The sequence below is a fragment of the Lactuca virosa genome, chromosome 5 (assembly GCF_052849685.1).
Source record: "Lactuca virosa cultivar CGN04683 chromosome 5, Lactuca_virosa_CGN04683_v6, whole genome shotgun sequence".
NCBI lineage: Eukaryota > Viridiplantae > Streptophyta > Magnoliopsida > Asterales > Asteraceae > Lactuca > Lactuca virosa.
Window position 1 is genome coordinate 198,845,001 of NC_136430.1, and position 10,914 is coordinate 198,855,914.

Here is a 10,914-nt window from a genome sequence, read left to right on the forward strand (position 1 = left end):
TTGTACTTTTAATAATATAATTGTTTATTATGCTGGATTGATGGATTTTAATATATTTGTGGAAATGACATACCTTTCATAAGATGTGAAAATAAATCATGTGAGATTCTCTAAGCTATTGTTGAATGCAACATACTCTTCAACACTCGACTCAATAAACACCATCATGCTTTATGATTATGGAGATTTGCTGCTACAATAACAAAACATACATTTGTAAACGTGTTTTTTTTATATATAAAAAAAGTATGAATATACAATGCTATCAAAATATCAAAAAATATATTACAATGTAATTTAATTGTTTCTTTTAATTTTTTGTTCATATACTTTCTAATTGCAATAGACTTTCATTACATCTTACAAACACACAAACACATGTTCAAATCAAAGAAAAAAAAAATCTTGCTATATTGAGCACATTTTACTTTTACTATTTTAATTTGTATTCCTTAAAATATTAATGTTCTTTCAACTGTATGTCTCTTATAGCATTCCACTTTCATATAAATATAATAATTTTTTTTTTCAATTCCCCTGTCTCCTACACAACATTCCACTTTCCTCAATATGCTTACACACATATAATCAAATAACCAACTTTTTCATTTCATACATATTACATATAATTTCTCAACCAAAATACCACTAAAATTTTGCCTAATACACTAATTTGTTACTTATCTTAGCAAGCTTACACCAAAACATAACAATTTTCATTCACATATTTTGAGAATAGGAAACCTAATTTTACACTCCCATCATATGTTCATTGTTGTAGGCACCAACATTAAAATCTCATTATTTGAAAATAATACATAGATTTAAGAGAACAAGCGAGAATGTATGAACGAAAATGAAACTTCAGAAGCATAACTTTCAAAATTTCACACTTAAACAATAACAATTCAAGATTTAATTTTGAAATACAATCAAAATTCAAATAATAAATACAGGGAGTACGTTGAATCTCATCTTCTACAAAAACGAAATTAGTAATTTTACCTCTTTTTCATCGTCGCCATATCTTCATCGTTGAAATCCAACAGCCAACATATTCCAAAATCAGACCACAAGGACGCCATTTTTTCTTCATAACTTTAGCAACAGACTGAAATCGCTTTCCAGGTATCTTTCTGCTCTACTAACTATTACGAAATTGGATTTGTATTCCTTTCGATTTTGGATTTCAAACATATATTTATTCCCGATTATGCTATTAAGAAATTGTGGTAGTGGGGTGGCTACACTGTAAGGCCGCTACGAAGTCGATGAAATCTCCGATTACAAGAGATCAGTACATTGAAATGTAGAAATCGAACACAACAATTGGTGTATGCGATTTCAGGAAGAAAAAAAAATAGAAACGATAGAGTCTAGAATATCTGCCGGAAGAATGAATGTTTTTAGGGTTAAACTTATTTAGGGAAATGTAATTTACAATAAATATATATAAATAGTAGATTTTATATATACGTTTATATATATATATATATATATATATATATATATATATATATATATATATATATATATATATATATATATATATATATATATATATTATGTGCATGTATGATTAATTCTGAACCAATCATTTTAGTTATTTTAAGAAAATAATTAATGCATATTAAATGCTGAAGATGTAATTAATATCCATTATATCTTCAACATGTAATATGCATTAATTATTTTCTTAATATAACTAAAATGATTGGTCCAGAATCAATCATACATGCACATAATAGATAGTGAAAACAAAATAACCTAACCCGATATATATATATATATATATATATATATATATATATATATATATATATATATATATATATATATATATATAGTTAGGTTCATTTGAGACAGCCTAATTTTGTGAGACCGTGAGATGCATTTATTTTATTTTATTTTATTTTATTTTATTTTTTTAGTTAATTCAGGTTCCGAAAATAATATTTAAAAAAAGAATTTTTGGATTTTTCCATTTATTTTGCATTTTAAAATTATTTTTTAGAATATGTACAGTGTAATATTTTATTAGAATATTTCACGTATTTTAAAAAAAAAACGGGATTTTTTTTTATTTTTTTTTAGTTAATTCAAGTTCCGAAAATAATATTTAAAAAAAGAATTTTTAGATTTTTCCATTTATTTTGCATTTTAAAATTATTTTTTAAAATATGTACAGTGTAATATTCTATTAGAATATTTCATGTATTTTAAAAAAAACGGGATTTTTTTTATTTATTTTTATTTATTTTAGTTAATTCAAGTTCCGAAAATAATATTTAAAAAAAGAATTTTTGGATTTTTCTATTTATTTTGCATTTTAAAATTATTTTTAGATTTGGTCTCACGGTCTCACAAAATTAGAATGGTCTCAAATGAACCTGAACCTATATATATATATATATATATATATATATATATATATATATATATATATATATATATATATATATGTGTGTGTGTAATTTTAATTTCATAATATTTTTCTTAATCGTATTAATGATCATTGCTCACTATATGAAACTAATTTTGAATATGATATATAAATAACATTGTAATTAACAAAAATACCAAAAAATATTGCGAATAATGTTATATGAATTTTTTGTTTTATGGACTCGAAGTTACTATTTTTATTATTACTATTTCTATTATACCCAAGGCAATTTGTACATATTAAAATATATAATCTATATCTTTTTGTTATTGCTTACAAAATAATTCTTTTATATATATATATATATATATATATATATATATATATATATATATGTATGTAATTTTCATAATAATATATATCAAAAATTTCCTTATTTTAATTATAATATATTGTTTCTTTTTTAAATTTCAAATGTCATTCCTCACAGAGATATAATTATATATTTATTCTCTTTTTAACTACATAATTATTATTTAAAAATGTCTACAAAGACAACAGATAAATAAATTTTCACTACCGCTTTATAACATATTATGCTTAAGATATATATCTTTTAAACTTTTCGGTACAATATATACAATATAACGATGATAATTTGATTAATAAAGCTTTTAATGTTGTGTACAAAGAACTATTTCAAAATCTAAGTGTTATGTTTATTTTACTTATCAAATTAATTAAACATTACTTATGATCAAGATTACGGTGCATTTTTCTTACAACTAATTTTTTATCAATATTTTGCTATAATTTTCTAGATTTCAGGTGGTGTCATTGGGTAATCGTGTCATAGAAATATTGGTCTTAACTGGAAGGAACATTGAACATCGAGTTTTTATTTCAAGGTTGTCTTTAACACCTTCAGACAACAAAATTCCTTACAAGTTCAATATGAGACAATTTCCCCTATCGGTTTGTTTCGCTATGACTAAATAAAAGTCAGGGCCAATCGTTGAATAATGTTAGGTTGTTTTTGCGAGAACCGTTTTTCTCACAATATGTTACTTTATCCGGAGTAAAGAACAGAGAAGGATTGAAGTTATTGATTTTAGATAAGGATGGTAATTTGACTAATAAAACTTTCAATGTTGCGTTCAAGAAAGTATTTCAAAATGAGAAATTAAATATCCTCCTACTATTTGTTCCTACAAATCTTTCTACTCAATTAAATGAGGACATGTGTCACATTTAATGCTCATTTAATGATATTTAAGTATACTAAAATGACAAATGTCATTATTTAATTTGGTAGGAGGATTTGTAAGAATAAAAGTAGGAGGATATTTAATTTCTCTTTCAAAATCTATGTTAAAGTGTTATGTTTATTTTACTTATCAAATAAAATTGTAGTCATTTACCATCCAGAATCAAATGCTTTTTTTTACAATTATTAATTTTTTGGTCTATATAAAATTTTTAACTTACCTACCGTGGTTTCTACGGGTTATAACCTAGTGGTCACCTTGTAAACAAATCTTGTTAATTGTATGTGAAATGACGAAGATACCCTTTGTCTTTTACAAACAAATAGTCCTTATCTATCTAAAAAACACGAGACCTTTTTTTCACATTCTCTTCCTCCATGCCAACCACCGCTCTCTCATATTCTCTTCCTCCATCTCTCCCTTACACCTCACCCACTGGTCACGCCACTAGATACTCCGCCACACCAAAATCACCGCCACTATCTCCATTGGGGATAAACTCCCCGACATAACCTTATCCTACTTCGACTCCGATGACAAACTTCAAACCACCACGATATCGATCTCACCAAATCCAAAAAGCCATCGTCTTTGTCGTCCCCGACACATTCACACCCACTTGCTCCTAGAAACACCTCCCCAAATTCGTCGAGAAATCCAACGAACTAAAATCAAAGGGCGTCGACACAATCACTTGTATTTCAGTTAACGATGCCTTCGTGATGAAGGCATGGAAGGCTGATTTGAACATCAGCGATGAAGTGCCGCTATTGAGGGATGGAAAAGGGGATTTCGCGAAGGCAATTAGGTGTGAATTAGATTTGAGCGATAAGCCGATTGGATTAGAGGTTAGATCAAGGAGGTATGTGATGCTAGTTGAAGATGGTGTTGTGAAGTTATTGAATCTTGAAGAAGGCGGGGCTTTCACTTCAAGTGTTTCAGATGACATGCTTAAAGCTCTTTGAATCCGTTTCATGTGATTTGTTAGCGCTTTGATTTGGGGCTTTCACTTCATTAAGCTTTCCAACCTCGAATCGTTACCTTTGTTCGGGAGCAGATTTTCAAACAACGAAATCATGAATTTACCTTAGGCCTTTTCCGTTCTACAACAATGCAATAATGTCACCACCTTGATTCTAACAAAAAACTTTCAATGTGAAGAACTCCCATAATTTGTAAACGAGTTTGACAGATTAATGGTTTTTGCAATCACGAATTGTGCCCTCAAAGACCAAATCCCACCATGGTTACTCAATTGTCCAAAACTAGAACTTCTTGATTATTTGTCTTGGAAGCAGTTGACTAGAGTCATCATTTCTTGGATTGGTCGAATGGAAAAACTCTTTTACTTGGACTTTTCAAATAAATCATCATGATGTTCTTACTGAGAATGGATTAATGGTGATGTGGGGCCTGGATTCTCGCTAGCAACCAACCGATACATGTTTGATTTTGATGTGGTGGGTGTTTGATTTTAATGTCGTGTGTAGGTACATGATACAATTAATTTGGAGGTGTTGGTGGTCAATGTAATGCTAAAATATTCTAATAAATTGTGTTATTATGTTAAAATTGAAAAGCTAGATTTTTTTTAAAAGCAAGATTACAAAACTTATTACATTAATAATATATATTTAATACTATACATTGATAACATGAATGTTTTTAAAAAAAATGTAACCATTTGAAAACATTTTAGACAATTTTCGAGCCCATTAACACAAAAAAATGCTGGTAGATTAATGTTGACTATTGACCGTATTAACTCCAAAAAAAAGTTAAAGTCAAATAAACGGACCTGCCAGCAAATTTACTATAAAATAATATATTTTATGCAATAATGTATGATCAGGATATCTCATGAATCTCATCCACACAAAAGGCATCTCTTCCAATTTCAGCAGGTATATCATAATTCCGTCCAAGTACTTGCAATTGCTTTCAACACACCGAGTTGAATGTTCTAGTTACCATTTTCTCAACAAATAATTAATGGAGGCATTCTTGGACGAGTTTCAACATCTTAAAATCCAACTCAAAGAGGTAAAGTCAGCCACCGGAAACTTTGATGACAGCAACATAATTGGGAGAGGTGGATTTGGGAAGGTGTACAAAGGAGTACTCTCTCTCCCTAAGGGACAAAGCATGGTTGCTTTTAAGCGTCTAGATCGTAACTATGGGCAAGGTGACCCTGAGTTCTGGAAAGAGATCCTGATGCTTTCTCGTTACACACATGAAAATCTCATATCTCTCTTGGGATTTTGTGACGAAGATGGTGAGAAGATCCTGGGATACGAGCATGCATATCATGGAAGCCTTGATCGTCATTTAAGCAACACTACTCTCACATGGAGTCATCGTCTCAAAATATGCCTTGGGGCTGCGACCGGATTGTGCTACCTTCATGATCCCAAGGAGACACGAGAAAGAGTTCTACATCGTGATATTAAAAGTTCCAACATCTTACTGGATGAGAATTGGAATGCTAAAATTTCTGACATGGGATTGTCGAAAATTGGACCTGCAAATCAGAAACACACATTTCTAGTGTCCAATGCTGTTGGTACGTTTGGATATGTAGATCCGATGTGTGTGGAGATGAGCATCCTAACTAAAGAGTCAGATGTATATTCTTTTGGCGTGGTCTTGTTTGAAGTGTTGTGTGGGAGACTATGTTTTGAAAATAACAATAATCATTTTCAGAGTTTAGTGCCAATGTGGAAAAAGAGTTTCAAACAAAAAAAGTTAGATGAAATCATCTTTGAAGATCTAAAACATCACATTGGTATGAGGTCATTGGAAACATTTTCAGACATTGCCTATCGATGTTTGCAGAAATCTCGTGAAAAACGACCAAAGATGTCTCATGTTGTGGAAAAACTTGTGATTGCACTTTGGTTTCAGGAGATTTCCGAAGAGGTGGAACAACCATTCGACTATGAAGATATGAGTAAAACTGCGGCACCTCCTTTGCTCTACAGATCCAAAGAGGAACTAAAGTTGCTTCTCTCCGAAGGAATCTTCGTCAATGGGGGCAAAACGGTAATTATCTATGTCTATATGATCCTTTAGATTATTTTTCTTATGTACTCATATCCTACTTAATGAACAGTGGTTTTCGTTAGATAAGAATGGAAATCACCTCGAAATGATACCTGCAGCAGAATGTTTGATTCCTATTGACGTAGTACCTCCTGTGCGTGCTAATTATGATCGAGATAAAGCAATGTAAGTTGTTCCCCCTTTTGTTTCTAGGTTTTGTTCCGACTATTTCATGAGTATATACTAATGCATTATTTGCTACAACTCTTTGTAGATATAAAGAGGTCTACACTATGCCGTATTGTTCTAAATTTAAAACACATGTGAGAACACAATTTTTGTCACTAAATATCACATACACAGTAAACCTTGTGTGTAGTCTTGGCTCGAAAAGTAAGGAATATGTAGGAGTTGATTACATATTGGCTGGGGAGACAAAATCATCGACTGCATACTTTGCACATAAGAGAGAAGATGGGCATCTGATGGCTGAATTGTATCAGTTTACTAGCGACAGGAGAAATGTTGATCATGAAATTACATTTGAATGCCAAAAACCATTGGCAGTAGAAGGCATCGAATTTCGGCCTCAGGAGAGAGTAAGCCAACATATAATAGTTTATTCATTTACTTCATTTAGTTTATGTTGTTTCTAGTGTTTCAAACATTTCGAAGAAAGTAAATCATTTTGTTTATAGCTCACTCACATTTGGAGAATAGGAGTTATGTTGCATATTCGATGAAAATGTGTAAGTTTTGTAGGTGGAGTATCAAGTGTTAGAAGAAAAGGAGGTGGATATACAAACCAAATCACATTCCGACACAAATTGGGAAAAAAATTTGCCAAGTGATCATCAAGACATCATCAAGTGTTCAAAAGATAGTCTACAATGGACAACAAAGAAGGAACTCTACTATATTCTTTGCAAAGGGTTCCCAATCAATGATGGTGAAGAGGTATTTTTTATATGAATGATTCATTCAATTCCTATCATTTTTGAGTTCCTTCACATATTGATAGACACTTGAAAAGGAAAAACTCTAGAATTCGGCTACAAGTACTTACAAATTTATTGATTGACAGTGGTTTTCACTTGAAAAAAATGGGAAGAAATGTCATATGCTATCGGCAAGAATGGCTTTAGGAATACGAGATTGGAAATGGAGGTCATCACCTGATTCGAGGTTCTTTCCTCTAGCTCCTACTAATTTACAATACAGGATTAGTGACTCACTGACCATGGATGTTCAATCTAGAAAATGGGTTTGTAACATACGTTTTTAAAGTTAGAAGCATTAATCATGCAGCTATTGGTTATTGTGTTTCTCTATTTTAAGAAAATTTATGAACTACAACTTTGTAAGTCTTTAGTTCGCATGAGTATGCGGGTATGTTATCATATTCTAGTAGTACTATTAAATCTAAGATATATCTTTTTGCAGATTTGGGAAAGTGGCTTTTGGTCCTCGTGGCGGCTTTTGGATAGACTGCAGACCCAAAATGTTGTCACCTCAAACAACATATGCAATTTACCTTGTTTACAAGTTGGAAGAAAACCATTATGGATTTGAGCCTCCTGTAAGAGTTAGTGATAAATCGGATGATACTAGTAATTCTTACAATACAATTCCATGGTATATCTATTTACTTTTGCCTCAACCCCCGAAGGTTCATAAAAAACCCCACAACCCATTGGATAGACCCAAAAGGAAAGGTCGTCCACAACAAAGGAATGATGGTTGGTTGGAAGTACAAGTATGGGAATTTCAAACTGGTACTACAATTAATGAGATTAACAAGTATCTTCGATTGACCCTTTCTGAAAATGAGTCGCTTAAAGGGCTTATTGTGGAAGGCATCGAGTTTAAACCAACATAGTTTCTCTTACTTGCGATTGTGCACGAATTAATTGTTTTGATTTTACTTTGTACACTTGTTTCATTTTTCATCCCGCTACTATAAATTAAGCTACGGGAAAATGTCTTGCCAATTTAAAAGTGCTTACAAAAAATAACTATTTAAAAGTGTTTATGATATATTTGTTAATATATATAGGGATATATACAGTAAAGTCCAATTATTTTCATCGATTTGACAAGAAAGTCATAAACTTTATTTTTTGACAGTAAAGTCCAAATTAACGGCAGTTTTTGACACTTTTACCCTTTTTTCCCGGTTAGCCGGTAATTAGGATTTTTTTTGTCAAAAAAAATAAAATTTAAGACTTTTTTGTCAAATCGTCAATTAGGACTTTACTGTCAAAAAAATAAAGTTTATGACTTTTTTGTCAAATCGTTGAAAATAATGAGACTTTAGTGTATATATAATTTTTTTGGTTAGAAATTTAATGGTATGATACTCTTTAAGCATAAGAGTTATTGAAACCTTCTCTAATTAGTTAGATCCTATTGAAATTCTTTACGTTTGTTTCTTGTTAAATCGTTTTTTTGTCAAATCGTTGAAAATATTGAGACTAGGGTCAGCTGTATCAGTCTTTAGTACTATGTCACTAGGATCTATGCTATGTACCCCGACTCTATGTTTAAGTGACTACACTACTCATAGAGCCGTTATGCTGTCGAACTTGTACCGCTTATGTATGCTCTTTCGAGCAATATTTTCATGTATCAAAGTGCGGATAATATTAGTGAAAAATTTTATATGTTTTACTGTGATGTTATAATCTGCTATGTGTTACATATCCATGATTGTGTGCTAATTTGTGAAATTACTTAAGTTCGTGCCACACACCTAGCTTATAGGATCACAATCTCACAAAAAGCGCAGACACTCAACATCTTTCCGTTCCATGGCAGAAAGATGCCTCGACGACCAACCCGCGGAAACCCTGAGCCAAACCCGCCCGAGTTCAACTCTGTTGCTTTTCAGGCAGCGGTATCGGTTGCAGTCACCGCGGCTATGGCACAAATACACCAAGGGAACAATGGAGGACTCAACGGACAAGGGGCTGAAAGTTCGAACAACGGGATGAATCAAGGACCTACCAAGACATGTTCCTACAAGGACTTCACCAACGCCAAACCATGAACCTTTAACGGCACTGGAGGAATGATTACCCTGAAACGATGGATCGAGAAGGTGGAATCGGTGTTCGAGATATGTGAATTCCCTGAGGAGATGAAGGTGAAATTTGCCGCATGCACTCTTGTTGACTAAGAGCTCACTTGGTGGAACGGACACGTGGAAGCCATGACACTTCCCGTAGCCAATTCCATGCCATGGGCAGAGATGAAAGAAATGCTGATGGCCGAATACTGCCCTCGTGGCGAAATTCAGAAAATGGAACAAGAGCTGTGGAATCTCACCGTCCGAAACACGGATATAGATGCATACATATCCAGGTTTAGCGAACTATCTCTGCTATGCCCTGGCATGATCACCTCAGAAGGAAAGAAGATCGAGCGATTCATCTGGGGACTAACCCCCCCCCCCCCCCCCCCCGATCCAAGGAAACGTGATAGCTGCAAATCCCGAAACATTCGACAGTGCCAAGAGATTGGCCAAGAAGCTGTATGACCACAACAACAGGAAGGGTGAGAAGCCAGTGGAGGCTGAAGTTAAGAAAGAAAATGACAACAAAAAAGGAAAGAACAATAAGAGGAAGGGACGTCAAGGCGCCGAATCATCCAAGAAGCAGCAAACAGTGGCAGTTAATGCTGCAACCACTCAAGTTCTACCCGCACCACATGCTCCAGCCTCAGCTGCTCCAAGTGCCCCTAGGCCTTATTCCGGTAATCTTCCCAAGTGCAACAAGTGCGGTCTCCATCATAATGGAGAATGCAGGGAGATGCAGTGAACCAGTTGCAATCGGAAGGGGCACACGACAAAGTATTGCAGAACCTACCCTCCTCAGAACCAACAACAGGGAAACAACAACAACAATAATCGCAACAACAACAACAACACCGACATTGGCGGCAACAATGCAGGACCAAGCCACACCTGCTATGGATGTGGAAGGACTGGGCATTTCCGTCGAAATTGCCCCAACAACAATAATCCCGGAAATGGAGGAACAGGAAGGGTGCTGACCATAGGTCAGGGAGAAGCGGTTCAGGATCCTGCTGTCGTTACCGGTACGTTTCTCCTAAACCATACTTATGCATGCATCCTATTTGATACCGGAGTAGAACGAAGTTTTGTGAGCAATAAGTTTAAGCATTTGTTAAAACAACAACCCCAGAAGCTCAATGAAA

At 33.3% G+C, this 10,914-nt stretch overlaps 1 protein-coding gene, 1 long non-coding RNA gene and 1 pseudogene across 3 annotated transcripts in view; 2 read left to right on the forward strand and 1 right to left on the reverse strand.

The window, feature by feature from the left end:
• Positions 1 to 1,417, reverse strand: part of LOC145112906 (uncharacterized) — a 3,396-nt gene extending 1,979 nt beyond the window's left edge. The window contains exons 1-2 of one of the 2 annotated variants that reach the window (XR_013710678.1): positions 1,006 to 1,417; positions 74 to 190 (exon numbers count right to left, since the gene is read on the reverse strand). This is a non-coding gene — a long non-coding RNA (uncharacterized LOC145112906). Of the gene's footprint in view, positions 1 to 73; positions 194 to 1,005 lie in introns of both variants that reach the window. The other variant, XR_013710677.1, reaches the window with a different exon arrangement.
• Positions 1,418 to 3,139: 1,722 nt separating this feature from the next.
• LOC145112222 (peroxiredoxin-2B-like) lies at positions 3,140 to 5,226 on the forward strand (annotated as a pseudogene).
• A 333-nt stretch (positions 5,227 to 5,559) lies between these two features.
• Positions 5,560 to 8,694, forward strand: LOC145115530 (uncharacterized). Its single transcript, XM_079051823.1, has 6 exons — positions 5,560 to 6,696; positions 6,767 to 6,882; positions 6,971 to 7,295; positions 7,459 to 7,653; positions 7,781 to 7,881; positions 8,140 to 8,694. The coding sequence occupies exons 1-6, from the start codon at positions 5,647 to 5,649 to the stop codon at positions 8,573 to 8,575; spliced, it is 2,223 nt and encodes a 740-aa protein (XP_078907949.1). The 5' UTR covers positions 5,560 to 5,646; the 3' UTR covers positions 8,576 to 8,694.
• The last annotated feature ends 2,220 nt before the right edge of the window (positions 8,695 to 10,914 follow it).

What these genes read in the sequence shown, in the direction of transcription:
- LOC145115530 (XM_079051823.1), top strand. Translation starts at nt 5,647, where the DNA reads ATGGAGGCATTCTTGGACGAGTTTCAACATCTTAAAATCCAACTCAAA. An exon ending in TCGTCAATGGGGGCAAAACG is followed by an intron (nt 6,697 to 6,766) that starts GTAATTATCTAT and finishes CTTAATGAACAG; the next exon opens with TGGTTTTCGTTAGATAAGAA. An exon ending in AGGTCATCACCTGATTCGAG is followed by an intron (nt 7,882 to 8,139) that starts GTTCTTTCCTCT and finishes ATCTTTTTGCAG; the next exon opens with ATTTGGGAAAGTGGCTTTTG.